This window comes from Callionymus lyra, chromosome 19, assembly GCF_982586985.1.
Source record: "Callionymus lyra chromosome 19, fCalLyr1.hap1.1, whole genome shotgun sequence".
NCBI lineage: Eukaryota > Metazoa > Chordata > Actinopteri > Syngnathiformes > Callionymidae > Callionymus > Callionymus lyra.
The window spans coordinates 15,214,618-15,230,013 of record NC_141836.1 but is presented as its reverse complement, the minus strand read 5'-3'; the positions used below and the strand labels follow the sequence as shown (position 1 = coordinate 15,230,013).

Here is a 15,396-nt window from a genome sequence, read left to right as displayed (position 1 = left end):
ATTTTCTTCGAGGACTATTTTTCTTGGCGGAATGCTACTCTGGTCGACGCCTGTTCACGTATAATTGAGGTTAATGCGCGGCTGATGTTGCAGCCTGCAGGTGTCCTTAATTAAAGTCCACCCGTGCACGTGGACCCCCTGAAAGCTACATTTAATAAAAACTCTGCTCGTCAACCTTGTCCTGGAAACACGTACCTGTGAGTATAAACGCCAAAGTGCTGGAAATTTAAAGAGAAAACTGCAACTTAATTCGTGACTACAAAGTTCTGCTAACAGTGGTAGCTGCTAGCATCTCGTATGACAACGGTTTATGTCACGAGTTCAATCTTTAAATTCCTTTTAAATTGTCTCCCTCCAATAAAACATTCTATTGTTTCTGTCTACAGCATTTTAAACAGTCAATTGTTTCATTTAATGTAAACATTGTTTATTGCTAAGAATAAGTGAGACGCGATTCTGGTGCATGATGGGAAAAAAAACTTGTACAATGTGCGTTATTTTATTGTGTCCTTTCATTTTAGAGTTTTTAAATGAAAATCTTACACGAGATAATGAGCAGTAAAATGGATGTCAGTGAAATAAAGACTGAACTGTGTTTTAATGGCTTTTAAAATTAAACGACTTTTACAGAAAAAGGAACTACAGTGAATTTCCTTCAAGTGGTAGAGTCAGAGCTGAAGTAAATGTATTTTGATTAGTTTGTGTGAAATATATGTTGTGTAAAGTTATGTTTTTTTTTTTGAAGCCTGAGATACAATCCTTTGGCCCACTATCAATATCTTAATACATCTAGTATATGACAAAAATCATCTCTGAATTATTGGGAAGGTTTTGGTTTTGATAATGTTACAATGCCGAGATCCGAATTTATTTTCGTTACTATGATGCCATGATTAAAAAAAAATTCTGTACCTTTTGAAAAGACAACTTTATTAAATGAAAATAATCAATAATTTAACATTCAAATTGGTGCTGGTAACATTTGTTTTATGTATTTGCGAATACATGAAAAAAACCTACAGCTATTGGATGTTCAAACACTGGTTATGAGCAGGTTTCAATTATAATGCAGAACTATTTGTTTTATAAATATGCCAATAAATAACAACACCTACATCTTTTATGTATTAAAGTGTCTAAAGTCTATAACATGTGTGTGTTGTTAGTTTAACGTGACTTAAGTTATAGAAAACTAAAATACACTCTCCTTGACTTCTCAAAACTGAGGGAGAAAACGATTGAAAGACATCCTGACTCGTTTACAAACTTTAGAGACATGTTTGCATATTTTTAATAAATACTGCATGTTTATCTGCCTTTAATTTAAATAATTTTTCCAAATGTGACTCTGACTGTCAGGTTTATCAACAAGACCAAGTGTCTTGTTTTAAATTGAAATGGCAAAAGACATTGTTTTGAACACGGCAGAGGTTATTCTGCGCTCACACGTGTGTACTGTCACTGTCGGACCCGCTGCGAACCCGATATTCAGTAGTTGCAGTACCAAAGCAAGCGGGTATTGGAGTATTTTTGCGTGTTGGTACTGAAGCATCGGTTGTAGTAATGACTGTGATGTGTTTAAAACAGTGCTTGTCGAAGATGAACACACCTGGACCAGCGTACACGCTCGCCTCCCTCTACGTGGGCGACCTCCATCCTGATGTGACAGAAGCCATGTTGTACCAGAAGTTCTCTCCGGCTGGACCTATCATGTCCATCCGAGTGTGCCGTGACATCATCACTCGCAGATCACTGGGATATGCCTACATCAACTTCCAGCAGCCAGCCGATGGTAAACAATCTTACCAGTAGCAACATTTGGAAATATTCTGAAACATTGTCATTGCAGCCGAGTGTGCCCTGGACACGATGAACTATGATGTTCTCAAGGGTCGACCCATTCGAATCATGTGGTCTCAGCGTGACCCGGGACTTAGGAAGTCAGGTGTGGGAAACATCTTTATCAAAAACATGGATGACTCTATAGACAACAAGGCACTGTATGACACCTTCTCTGCTTTTGGGAATATTTTGTCCTGCAAGGTAAGACTAGATCAGTCGGTTTTTAACATCAGTTTAACTCAATTTTTCTGAATAATTGAATTCCTATGTATTATGATTGACAGGTCGTTTGTGATGAGAGAGGGTCAAAGGGCTACGGATTTGTTCACTTTGAGACGCATGAAGCTGCGAATAAAGCCATCGATACCATGAATGGAATGCTGCTGAATGACAGAAAAGTGTGAGTCACGATGTCTCTACAGTTTGTCCCTCAATTATTGTGAGGATTACAATATAGAATTATGAACAAATATATAATTGATAATGTCCCCGTCTACAATCTTCTGACCACTCCCTTCCCTCCGTCGTGGAGTTTCACTTTTTTTACACCAGCTTTGCTGGATTCAGTACCAGAACCCTGAGATTTCTTGAATCAAAAAGCCCTAAAACAAATTCACAATTTTACACAAAACTGTAGAGTGACTGACCGAACAGTGATCACACATGGATGCAATCTGAACAGGGCAGGAATCCTGAGTTACCTAGATTATTGATGAGAAATCAATCAGAACCCCAGATACTGATCAGGATTTTCTAATTGATTGGCGGTAATAAACCGAAAAATGTCAGATGAACCGATGATGAATGTCTATTTTTGTCTCCTCTTCTTTGGCTTATCTGGAGTTGGGTCACAGGGACAGCATCATAGATGAGGAGACCCAGACTTTCCTCTGCTCAGCAACACGTCCAGCTTTTCCCCCAGATGTCCCCAGGCCAACTGTGACTCTTTACATGTCATGGGTCTTCCCTGGGGTCTACTAACATCTGAACACCTTAACAAAAGGTGTTGGATCCCATCGAATGTCTAAACTGAACAAGGGGAAGATGTCCTTATGAGTTTTCAGTAGATGGCACTTTTTGATTATTCTTTTTTTTTTTTTTTTTCCAGGTTTGTTGGCCACTTCAAATCCCGCAAGGATCGAGAAATGGAGATGGGTTCCAAAGCCATGAATTTCACTAATGTTTACATCAAAAACTTTGGCGAGGACTACTCCGACGAGAAACTCAAAGAGGTCTTCGCAGCATTCGGTAACGTGGATCGTTTAAATCGTAATATCATGAAGATAATTCTGTTTCGACTCATTATTTCAATCTCTTACCAACTTTTCTTTCCTTCAAAGCTCATGTGTGTGATCTTGCAGGGCCCAGCCTGAGTGTACGGGTGATGAAGGATGAACGAGGTCGCTCTCGTGGATTCGGGTTTGTAAACTTTGCCAACCATGAGGACGCTCAGAAGGTATTTACTGATCGCCGATGCTCTGAGTGCAAGCCTTGATTTCCATGCATCTTCTTTCTTCCTTTTTGTTGCGTTGGAACGTCTCAGGCCGTGGAGGAGATGAATGGAAAGGAGATCAATGGAAAAATGGTCTATGTGGGCAGAGCTCAGAAGAGGTCGGAGCGTCAAGGAGAACTTAAGCGCAAGTTTGAGCAGATCAAGCAGGACCGCATTCAGCGCTACCAGGTGCTGACATTTAATCTGAGGCTGACCTTGATTGTGGAATAAATGCGTTTAAAACATGAACATTTTAAATTTAATCCAATAGAAATGTGACCCTTTATTTTTTTTTTCTACATTTTCACTCTCAGGGTGTTAACCTCTATGTTAAGAACCTGGATGATGGCATCGATGACGAGCGGCTCCGCAATGAATTTGCTCCTTATGGAACCATCACCAGTGCAAAGGTACAGGAAATTCAGATTACCGTATTATAAGTCGCTCCGGAGTACAAGTCGCACCAGACATAAAATGCATAAGTCGCACTGGAGTATAAGTCGCATTTTTGGGGGAAATGTATTTGATAAAATCCAACACCAAGAACAGACATGTCATCTTGAAAGGCAATTTAAAATAAAAATAGAATGGAGGCAACAACAGGCTGAATAATTGTACGGTAGATTACATGACACAACTGAGACCGTGCCTGGTATGTTAACATAACATATTAAGAGTTATTCAGATAACTATAGCATAAATAACATGCTAAGAAGTTTACCAAACCATCCGTGTAACTCCAATGAAATCTTCATCCTCAACAACTCCGCTAACTCCGGAGATGGAAGATGCGGCGCTTCCTCTTCTACGTCGAAATTATCAACACAGGCCTAGAGCGCCCTCTTGCGGTTTAGTGTGAAAATAACATGTGAAATGATATACCGGTAATAATGTGTTAATAATTTCACACTTAAGTCGCACCCCCGGCCAAACTATGAAAAAAAACAAAAAAAAAAAAAAAAAACTGCGACTTATAGTCTGGAAAATACGGTAGTTGTACGCTTTGGCTCACATTCAAATGAAGTATCTCTGGGTCTGCTACAGGTGATGACCGACGGACGTCAGAGCAGAGGATTTGGGTTTGTGTGTTTCTCTTCGCCTGAGGAGGCCACGAAAGCCGTTACTGAAATGAACGGACGAATAGTAACGACCAAGCCGCTGTACGTCGCTCTGGCTCAGCGGCGCGAGGAGCGTAAGGCCATCCTCACCAACAAGTACATGCAGAGGCTGGCCAACCTGAGGACCATGACCAGTCCCATCATCGAGTCGTACCACCAGGCTGGATACTACATGACTATGCCGCAGGTATGTAGACTTGAGTAGTAGTTTACATTTATTTGTATTGGTCGTTTAATAAGCTTGGTAAGGGTTAAACTCTACACTTTTCTCCTAGATTTCCAAAATATTATCTTTGCTGAACAGATTTACTTTCTCTTGTTGATATGACTTAAAGGAGTTGATGTGACTAATTTCAGCCTCCGACTCGCTCCTACTACAATCACAATGCTGGTGGAAACATGCGATCAGTCCCTCACTTCTCAGGACAGCCGCCTAGACCCCAGGGTGACCTCAAAAAAATGCTGATCTGACAGTGATCTTGTTGACCCAAACGGTTCTTCTTTTCTTCTGTAGGTCCATATTCAGGCCAGTATGTGAGCAGCTCTTCGACTCGACCCGGATCGAATCATATCGCCACAGTCAGACAGGCCTCTACTCAGGCCCCTCGAGTCATGACTTCATCACAAAAGACATGTGGGTGCGCACACCAACCTTTGACCCTCTTTGATTTTATTTTTAAATTTATGATAAAGTTTTTCCCATTTACTCGCAGACAACATCGGGACCCAGACAGCCGGAGGGAGGACTGACATACCGGGGATGACGAGAAGCAACCAGTACAAGTATTCGTCTGCAGTGAGGAACCCTCAGCATGTCGTTGCGGTTCCTGCTCGGATAACCAGACTGCAGGTTTGTCTTTTACAGCTTCAAGTAAACAAGCGTCTACAGTGGATTAAGCTTTGGTTCTTGCTTAGGTTATTCCTCCTCCTCCTCTGATGGAACCACCGGTGCGGGTTCATGCGCATGAACCGCTCACTGCCTCCATGTTGGCTTCAGCTCCACTCGTAGACCAGAAACAGCTCCTTGGTAACTTGAGAATGACCTCCAACGTATGTTTGTCTCGAAGCAACAGCTTCCATCTGTTGTGTTCCTCACAGGCGAGCGTCTCTACCCGCTCATCCATTCTCTGCACACTAACCTGGCAGGGAAAATCACCGGAATGCTTTTGGAGATGGACAACTCGGAGCTGCTTCACATGCTGGAGGAGCAGGAGTTGCTGCATGCGAAGGTGATTCCACTTTTTCTTGTGCCTCATTTCCACCAAACGCTTCATAGATGCTTTTGTTTATGCGCAGGTGGATGAAGCGATTGCTGTCCTGCAGGCCCATCAGGCCAAAGAATGTCCTAAGAAGTGACCAACTCTTGCAGGTCAGATTCAGTGGTTTAGATGAGCCACTTTGTTGGGTGATATAGTTATATTCACATGATTTGACCACCTGCCTCAAATCAGCGTTTCTCTTCACTGATAAAACATGTGTAATTAACCTTTTTTTTTTTTTTTTTTAAACATCCAAAATCTTTCCTTCCAGATGGCAACCAAGAAAAGTTTTGTGGATTTAAATGACAAGTCAAGTCAATGGTGTTTTGTTTATTGGGGTATTTTTTGTTGATAAAGTTCACAATGCATAAAACTTGTCTAGAGTCTTATTTGAAAAGGTATGGTGTGGACGGGCTGGTTCAATCCCCAATTTCTTACTTTTAGTCTAAGTCAAACATCCCATAAGGTGGGAAAACGCTTTAGCAATGCTTGTTGCTTAAGATGCAGAACAAAAACCATTAATAGTCAACATGAAATTTGTCAAAGTTTATTTGGAGCTTTCATACAAAAAATGAAATTACATCTGTAAAAAGTTACAAAGAATTGTTGGTAACTGATAACTTCGTGCCGGGCTTTTCTACCAACACATTTGTTGAAACATTGTTGCTTTCCATGTCAGCATTGACTCAAGACAGCAATATTTAAAGACAAGTAAATACCTGTACATTGTCTTCAGGATAGTTTACTGCACATACCCACAACATGTTTGAAGCAAAACCATTTCTCAACAAATGAAATGGCGAAAAAGAACAGCCTACTAGTTTCAAAACATCAGTTTAAATGACATTGAAAAATGCAAACATATGTACACTGACATTAAACCTGGCGTCTGCAACTATCGCCGCATCGGCATTAGAAGCTGCTTTGCTGTTACTGAATCGGGGAAGAGGTTGTGGTAAGTCGGTAGAGGAACGTAGGCGGCTGTAATCATTTTAGCTAAAGGGAAAAAACAGGACGTTAGTTGAATAAAAATGTAATGTTATCTGCATCAATACACACCTGCAAACCAGCGTCCGTGTAGAGCGTTGACTGTTGCCATGGCAGCTGGTATTGAGGGACACTTCACATACACATTTCCCTGCAACGAGAGAATTTGTTACAAAAACTGAAATGTCATTTTAAAGCTTTTCCTTAATACTTACTTGAGCAGAATTTTTGTCAACATAAATGTGAACAATTCCTCCATGTTTGTTACACTCTTCAATCACATCGTCCTGGATCTCGTTGGCCCAAGTGGGATCGTTTTCTCTAGAAATAAAAAATAAAATGGTTAAATATTAATAGCAGTATGTGATATCTCAGGTTGATATTCTTATCCTTACGCTTGTGGGTTGAACAGGTTGGATAGCTGGAGACAGTGAGTGGCCAGTGGCTGTGAGGGGAGATTCATTGCTGGAGGCTGAGCCGGAGCTGTTGAGCGGCAGAGATTAGAATCAACACCTTCCCAGGCACCATGAATAAAAGAAGACTCACTTGGAGGAGGGGGCACACTCCCAAAAGGTATGGACCCAGTCATCTGCAGAGCCTGTTGAGCTGCAGGAGGGATCTTCAAACCAGTTCCTGGGTGGGGAGGGGCAACGTTTGAAGTCAGCGACAGTTGTTTTTTTAACTAAGAAAATTATACTAAATACATGGTCTGATCTAATTATACTACATATTATTCTAGGCAAACACAGGGAAAATTAGTGTTCAGTTTGTAATAATTAAATGTATAGAAACGGGTTTCTATAAACTTAAATCAAAAATCTCAAGCGTGTTTGAACAAACCTTCTGCTAGTCGGGCCATGAGTTGCAGACGCCCAGTTGTTCCGAGGTCAATACCAGTCCTTTCAAGCTCATCGTTATCCAGGAAGGAACTGGCCGTCGAGGAATCCGAACGCTCCGTCACGTGCCCGACTTTCATCGGACGTCCTGCCAGCTCAAAACCATTTAACTGCTCCAGTGCTTTTTTTGCACATTCCGAGTCTGAAAACTAATAAACAAACTTACTTTAAGTGTCACAGCACTACCACGGATTTACATTAAAAAAAATAAAAAAAATGTACCGAGATGAAACCGTATCCTTTGGACCGTCCTGTTTCACTGTCCATCATCAGCTGGATTCCTTCAATCTGCAGGAAATGATACATTACTTAAATATTTTACCAGCATCCAAATTTGGGTAAAGTATATTTGGTAAACACTCACTCTTCCAAAAGGTTCAAAAATCCCCCGTAGCATTTCTTCTGTTATATTAAAATGCAGTGAGCCCACATAGAGCCGCATTGGACCAATGCTCCCCTTCTGCAGACTGTTGGCTGCAGCTGCCGCTCTGTTTTTCTCCGCCTGAAATCACATTTACGTTATTGATGTTGTTTTATCAACAATTTAGAAATCTGTGCTTGTTCTCATACATTTTTCTGAACAATGAATAAATCTGCTTCAATAAATTACAACTCATCATTAGGACGTACCTGAGAAGCCTGCACGATGATGGGGACTCCAAGGAGTCGCTGTCCAGTCAGTCCTATAGCCAATGGAACAGAGGCGGACTCGACAAATTCAATGTAAGCGATCCCCTTCGATCGACGGGAGTTTCTGTCCGAGATCATTCTCACGTCTCTGACCTGTAGATGTAAATAATGCCTTCAAACATTTGTCCCAGCGTCCCTTCAGTTCCTAAGTCACTAACCTTCCCAACCGCTGAAAAGAAATCCTCAAGGTCTCGAGCACGGATCCTCGCTGCCAGCTGCATGCAAAAAACGGTGCGGGAGTCTCTCTCCTCTGGCGTCAAGTTGTCTATGGGTTGTCTAAATCAAAAAGGAAATGGAAATTAAAAAACTAATTATGACATTATCACAGTTGCCAAACTCTCACCTGACAGGACTCTTTTCCTTTTTTGGTGGGCTGCGACTTTTGGAGCGCTTCTTTCTAAAAGTACATTTTTTAACATTAATTTCAAAACAGGACTCAATATGTAAAAGTGTCATTTGCTTGGGAAGACTTACATTGGGCTCTTGTGAGCTTTGTAGCGACCAGCTCGCTCTTTGCTTCGGGATCGTCGGCGATCCTTGCTGCGGCTTGGTCTTTTCTCGCGACTCCTGCTTCTTTTCTTGTTCTTCTTTTTGTCCCGACTCCTGCTACGGCTCCTTTTCTTCTTAGAGCCGGGAGAACGGCTTCTACTCCTCCTTTTTCTGAAAAATAGGTACATCTTAATGAAACAATTTCCCCATTACTAAAAAAACCCCTATGATTTAAGAACTTACTTCTTGCCGTGGTCATTGTGTCCATTAGCATGAGAGGATTTGTTCTCATCCTAGCAAGGTTGATAGAAGAACATCATGAGGACGTAGATGAAACATTTAGTCGTCATGGTAAAGGGGGAGGGGTTGGGACAAGAGAAAAAAATGCAGATGTATAGAATTAATAATTAAACTTAACTTTTACTGTCTTCTGCTGATCTTCCACATCCCAATTATCAACCCATCCCAAACCTGACTTCACAAAGTTGCATAACATTTAATATAGCAAAAAGTCCAACATAACAGAGCAAGGGTCACCACCATCACTCCCATCATCTCAGGCCGTACCCATGTGACTATTTGGACCTAATCATGTGACCACACATGGCCACAGCCACTAAAAGTGATCCTTTGTGGTTGCTGTCATTCCAGGGATCTTCACCCATTTTCGATCTCGGACTGTAAGAGCTCGATGCCACCTCTGTCACACATCTTGCCCTGAAGCAAACAGGGATTCACACTTCTTAGTAATATTGAGGCCGAAAGAAAAGTCAATGATAGAAAAAGTAAAAACAAAAATAATATCTACCATCTTCTTAAGGAGCAAAGTCATACCTTTTTTTTTTTTTTTTAATTCAGAGATTAGCTTCAGAAACATTTGCTGACTTTATGCAATGAAACTACATGTATTCAGAAATTATTCAGTGTTCTTGTTGTTGTGTAGCATGCAGTAATCAAGATGCTGGTACACATTACAGTTGACTTGGGCAAAGAGGCAGTATTTACATTTATGGTGAGAGGGAACCAGGCAGACAATTTAAAATACTTGATTTCCATGTTATTTCAAACATCCATATAAAAATACACAATGAAACACAATTTCAAATGGAAAAAGTAGGTAACTAAATATTAATCCTAGATAATAATAGACTTTCATCGTTAAAAAAAAGAAGTTCATTCACACAAATAAAGAATTCTTGGAATTGTGCAGCCAGAGCTCATTAGTAGCTCTTTTGGTTTTCAACGAGAAAAAAAAATGTATATTTACACATCGGTCACAAATTTAACATGATCGGAACACTCGTCGTTCAAGGGGACCACATTCCGAAAGTAAATTTACGGAACTTCTCTAATAAATATAAATACTGCCTCAAATGCTTGACAGAAATATATGGGCTTATCAACCAGTGGCATTCACCTTGTTTCAACTGAATTGGGAAAGGATGTTCTAGGCCGTGTCTCTTTTAGCCCTAAAGTGAACCACAGTACATCAGTATATGCGCAATAACTACCTTCCTTTTTTTCACAGTTCACAGTGGAATCAAAGATGAATTCATGGGAGTAGAGGTGAGATATCATTAGGGACGTCTATAAAGAGAGATAGATGTGGATTTATTTATAATCTGTAGTGTTTTAAATTCTCACTCACACACCAAACAATATTCAGGCAAACTTTGTCACAGTAGCAAACAAAAAACACAGGTCAAGTAAAAAAGAAAAAAAGAAAAACATTTAAAAACAAGTTGTTTTAAAACAACTGTGACCAACCTTTCTGAACGGAGCCTCCAACATGGCCTCCACATCAAAATCATCAGCCATGATAATCCTGGAAAACAAACAATGTTCAAATGATTAAGGACAATAATAACACATGTCACAACAATAACAAGATCCAGGTACTTCTTGATTTAACAACAGTGAATCACATTTGGATTACTAAGACTTTAAAGGCTATATGTACACCAAATTAAAGGCTTATTTGGATATTAACATAGCTTAAGGACCCAAACACAGGTCAAATTCACTTTGTTAGTCAACTCTTAAATGATGTGTTGTTGTTATAAAGTGTAACGCATTGACCCAGAGTATCGTAACGTTTTGTAATCGCCAAACCGCCTAATAGTGTTGCATTATTTGGGTATAATAGTTAAATATAAGTGTTAATAGCAAGTCAAGGGGACAGAATTAGGCACGAGGATTGTTTTTGTGTGCTTTAAATGTGATGGCAAAAATCCATGTGTATAGCGAATGCGCAGATCACGACATGGACGCCTGTTCCACATAATCACAAAACAAACACATGGCCGCATGCGTCAACAAAGCGTGGGAAAATAAGTAAATCAATATAGTGAATCGTACGGATGGTCTCGGAACATCTTAAATTGTTCCACAAAAAGAAGAGAATGTCCCGTTTGTGGTTGTGCTAATGCTAATTAGCTAAATGTGGAGCACCTCGCGGGCCTTGTGTACATATTTCCTCGAGTGAGTTTATTTTGGCAATGAGGCCTTTAACGTTGACTATAACGCTCCTGGTCACACGAGATCAGTCAGTATTATGTTGATGTTAAGTATTTGCTTGAAAAGTGTACAGCAATAGTGATAAAGTGAATGCCGCAGTGTTAGCATGAGGAAGCAAACAAGGCTGGGTTAGCTCACGAGCATCAAGATAGAGGTTACCGTGTAAAGTAGACAAAATGGCGTGCCAAGTCGTAATGAGTGGGCGAATTCGCGCTCGTTGAGGCGATTTCCGCGATATACTCCTGGAAGATCACACAAAGCCAAGATTAAATGACAAAATTTAAGAGTTATGTAAGTTTTCTTTGAGGCGACAATCGTGGCCTCGTCTCGAACGTTCTCCTCCCGTCTTCTTCGCGCTCTTCTTTAGTCAACTTTCAGGTGCGTAGTTCCCGGCCGTGAACACGACTCCCACCTATAGGCGGCTCGTTGTAACAGCACGATAAATAATTGCTTTTTGGTTGTATATATGGACAAATAATCAAGTTGATGAACCTAAACTGCATGTATCGCACTGAAAGCTTGTGCTTATTATATATAACATGTGGAATTAGTACTATTGTGTAACAAAAAACATGTTTTATTATCAAATGAAACAAAATAGTAAATTCTGAGATGATTTTCTTTTTTTTTTAGGAAAGGGCACCAACGATTTATTTCAACACTTATTCTTTATTAGACCTTTAATAACCAAAATATTTTTTCTGTCTTTATACACCCCCCTCCACCAATTGAATGTACGATTAATTAAATCAGTTTTCAAAAGTAGGGATCATTTTATTATCAAACATAATAAAAAAAAAAAGATTTACAGCAAATATATATTGATTTATTGAGCATATTTTTTTTATCATAAATTTAAAATTAAAATGCCAATAATGATCGTAAGACCAACAAAAAAGTGTAACAAAGCAATAAGCACCAACAACATGATCATGTCTTGTCTATAAATAAAAATAAGTAAAAACAAGTCACAATGATATATCTTTTTTTAATAGGTTCCCTTCCTCAGTCAATAAAGCGCTATAAACACCAATTATCAGACAACAGAGTCCTCACAGGAGATGGCGTGCTGGTGTTTTACTGGGGAATCACAGTCAGGAGGAAGATTGAAAAACAAATTATCATCAAAGCACATATCATCAGGTGGTGGTGCAAGTATAGATAGTTTTAAGACGAGGCCCGTTAGCAGCCCTCCAAGTGCAGAGACCCCAATTGTTGAGAAGACTGCAGCGACCTGAAATAAAGCTTGCTCCTGCGCAGTCCGTCCTAAACCCGGCTTCAAACCAGGGATCAGCAACTGGAGTTCCAACAGCTTTGGGTCCCCTTCCATAGGCGCTCTGTGGGTAAAGATCTCGTACAAACTGGGACCATAAACATCTTCACTAGCAGTTAGTATGGCCCAGATTCCTGCAGCACAAGATATAAGTCCAGTCAGGCCATGCAGGTTATGTATTCCACACTGGTCCTGGATCCTAAAGCGCCTTGCCAAATATGGACTCAAGTACTTGTATCCCATCATGCAGGCAGTGCCACCCATCATTCCCAGTGCGTATGCTGCTGCAGGCGATATCATCATATCCACGGATGCGCCAACTGTGACGCCTCCGGCTAATGTGACGTTCTGTACGTCAGCCATGCTCAGCTTTCCGTTTTTATTCAACATCGTTGAAAGAGCGAAGGCAGTGAGTGTCGAGGCGCAGAGGCCTATGAAAGTGTGGAGGATGGCCCGGTGCTGATCGTCCCCTTTCAGAGTTAATGCCGAGTTGAACGAAGGCCAGAAGACCCACAGGAACAGGGTCCCCATCACAGAGAGCATGTCGGAGTGGTAGCTCGTGGTTTCTTTTGTATGGCCTCCCTTGAGCGCCGGCCTGTATAGCACAAAAGTCACACCCAAGCCAAAATAACATGCAAAAAGGTGGATTAATATTGAGCCCCCTGCGTCGTTTATTCTCAGATATTTTAGCACGGCCCATTCAGTGACTGCAAATATTGGTACTTCCAGCAGAGCCATGACCAGCAGTTGCAAAGGACTGGTCTTCCCAAGAACGGCGCCAAAAGATATGAGCACCACTGCACACGCAAACTCTGCATTAATAAGGTTCATCACCCCAAGGTGGATTTTACCATCATGGCTAAGGTGGAAGAAGCCCTGCACCAAAATGGCCCACTGTATAGAAAACGTTGCCACAAGGAAATTAAAAATAATCCCACCAAAACCATAGAAGCGGAAAAAGCCCAGCAGACATCCAAAGCCGAGGAATATCATCACCTGTATATCCGTAAAAAAGGGGTAATCCTTGTAAACAGCATTGTCCATGAGATTACTCTCATTGTTCTGGAATTTGGCATCAGAGTCGCGGTCATAGGTGACAAATGCGGCGTAAAGACCGACAAAAGCCACCTGAGCAACAAGCAGAAGAACAGGTAGCTTCACACGGAGACTAGCAGAGCTGGCTTTCATCCTTGGACCTTGCCAGAGCAAATGAGAGTAGATTTCTTTCTGCAGCCTGGATTATCTGTGTTTAGATAAGATTGCTCATTGATCACCAGTGCTAGCATAGACAAAAACAAGTCGTATAAAAGGGAACCACAACTGTGAACTTTGACTGGGGTAATTAGATGTGGGTCACATTGTAACATCAGCACTTCCTGCTGACTTTACTGCAGACTATCATGCTAAACATTGTTAAGTTATCATGCACATGAGTTACTGGAGGATTGTTTCTTGTGTTTATCAGGTTTAAAGCACACAAGCTGATAATAGCATGATGCAACTTCAAGATTGTTAACTATTGGGAGGTCTTTTCTGCTTTTTTTTTTTTTAACTTATCTGAGAGTGGTGATGTGAACTTACCTTTAAGACACTTAAAGGAGACACACTTTACTGATCGTAACTCGAGATGTATCCATTAAATGACATATACAGTAGCTTCATTGCCCCTGATGTGTGTTGTTAAGTTAGCTCCTAACATTATCATTTCTTCTTTGCTTTGTGAAATAATCGTTTAATATATATAATAAACGTTTTTTTAAATGGTTCAACCAAGGTGACAAATATTGATCCTGAACAACCACATGCCTTATTCACCTTCAGCGATCTGTGCGTTTATCAGAGGAAACTTTGTCATGTTGCACTGTTAGGACTTGGGATGACAATGCAGTTATATATTACAAATGTTTTCAATTTATTCCATTTTGACATATTAAACACTTGAGTCAATGACCAGTGCTACATGAATGCATAAGACAAACACAAAGAGAAAACATTACAAACATTGTAATTTGAACGCAAGTGACTCATATTGTCTATTCTAGGTTTACATGTTTTACAGGTGCTTTTGTACTGCTGTCAGTGCAATGTTGCCGCTGCAAAATTCCCTCTTTCATACATGTGTGCAGTGATAGATAGATAGATGATAGATAGATAGATAGATGATAGATAGATAGATAGATAGATAGATAAAACTTCATTGATCCCTCTAATGTATAATGATCCTAAATAGTGATAAAATCATTCACAGCACTTTTGTTAGTGCTTTTGTTTAGCATTTCACTTTTATTATGTTGTTAGGAAATTGTGAGGCAAGTGTCTGGTTGGTGTTAATCAAATACTTGAAAATCATTCATACATCAAAATGTGTGTGTAAAATATGTAACACAACTTTGGTTTCCTTAAGATTATTCTTGTACTAATTCTCACTTGACCATTATTCTATACTAAATCATACTTTCATTGTTTCATTGAGTCAGGAAATATTTTATTATCTTTAAATTATAGTTATATATTATAATTTGAATGGTTGGTTTCACTGTGAATACAATGCACGGCCAATTGACTCCTCATCTTTAAAAGAAAACATTCCAGTGTCACAGTCAATTGTCGAGGAATGAATAGAAACATTAATTACAATAGTTTAATCCGCGTTCAGTCTTTTGAAGGATATTTTCATGGATTTCGAGAACTTCTTTATTTGTTATTCTTTTCATTTTAAATACATGTAGACATCTTATATACAGCTCCTCATTTTCAGAAATATACTTGTGAAATTAAATAGGTCGTGTTGTGCAAAATCAAAACAGCATGTTTATCACATCAGCCCTTTTTG

At 40.0% G+C, this 15,396-nt stretch overlaps 3 protein-coding genes across 7 annotated transcripts; 1 reads left to right on the top strand and 2 right to left on the bottom strand.

The window, feature by feature from the left end:
* Window positions 1-111: 111 nt before the first annotated feature.
* Window positions 112-6,084, top strand: LOC148059685 (embryonic polyadenylate-binding protein-like). Of its 2 annotated transcripts, XM_087781576.1 has the most exons (16): window positions 112-197; window positions 1,588-1,792; window positions 1,850-2,043; window positions 2,127-2,242; window positions 2,951-3,090; window positions 3,204-3,298; window positions 3,386-3,523; window positions 3,649-3,744; window positions 4,379-4,639; window positions 4,810-4,897; window positions 4,967-5,086; window positions 5,166-5,302; window positions 5,368-5,479; window positions 5,551-5,681; window positions 5,749-5,821; window positions 5,983-6,084. In XM_087781576.1, exons 2-15 carry the CDS (start codon window positions 1,600-1,602, stop codon window positions 5,806-5,808), a joined length of 1,881 nt encoding a protein of 626 aa, XP_087637702.1. In that variant the 5' UTR covers window positions 112-197; window positions 1,588-1,599; the 3' UTR covers window positions 5,809-5,821; window positions 5,983-6,084. The 2 variants fall into 2 exon arrangements, with proteins under 2 accessions (XP_087637702.1, XP_087637701.1); XM_087781575.1 differs by having other exon boundaries at window positions 5,749-6,084.
* Window positions 6,085-6,242: 158 nt separating this feature from the next.
* rbm39b (RNA binding motif protein 39b) lies at window positions 6,243-11,661 on the bottom strand. 4 transcript variants are annotated; one of them, XM_087781580.1, is made up of 15 exons: window positions 11,450-11,661; window positions 10,541-10,598; window positions 9,017-9,066; window positions 8,759-8,944; window positions 8,628-8,681; window positions 8,443-8,560; window positions 8,225-8,377; window positions 7,959-8,096; window positions 7,817-7,882; window positions 7,539-7,743; window positions 7,245-7,331; window positions 7,094-7,181; window positions 6,914-7,019; window positions 6,771-6,849; window positions 6,243-6,707 (listed from the first exon to the last, which is right to left on the bottom strand). In XM_087781580.1, the coding sequence occupies exons 2-15, from the start codon at window positions 10,589-10,591 to the stop codon at window positions 6,607-6,609; spliced, it is 1,482 nt and encodes a 493-aa protein (XP_087637706.1). In that variant the 5' UTR covers window positions 10,592-10,598; window positions 11,450-11,661; the 3' UTR covers window positions 6,243-6,606. The 4 variants fall into 4 exon arrangements, with proteins under 4 accessions (XP_087637706.1, XP_087637704.1, XP_087637705.1 ...); XM_087781578.1 differs by having other exon boundaries at window positions 7,094-7,331; XM_087781579.1 differs by lacking the exons at window positions 10,541-10,598; window positions 11,450-11,661 and adding an exon at window positions 9,192-10,189.
* Window positions 11,662-12,326: 665 nt separating this feature from the next.
* On the bottom strand, window positions 12,327-13,763 carry rh50 (Rh50-like protein). Its single transcript, XM_087780844.1, has one exon. The coding sequence runs from the start codon at window positions 13,749-13,751 to the stop codon at window positions 12,327-12,329; it is 1,425 nt and encodes a 474-aa protein (XP_087636970.1). The 5' UTR covers window positions 13,752-13,763.
* Window positions 13,764-15,396: the final 1,633 nt, after the last annotated feature.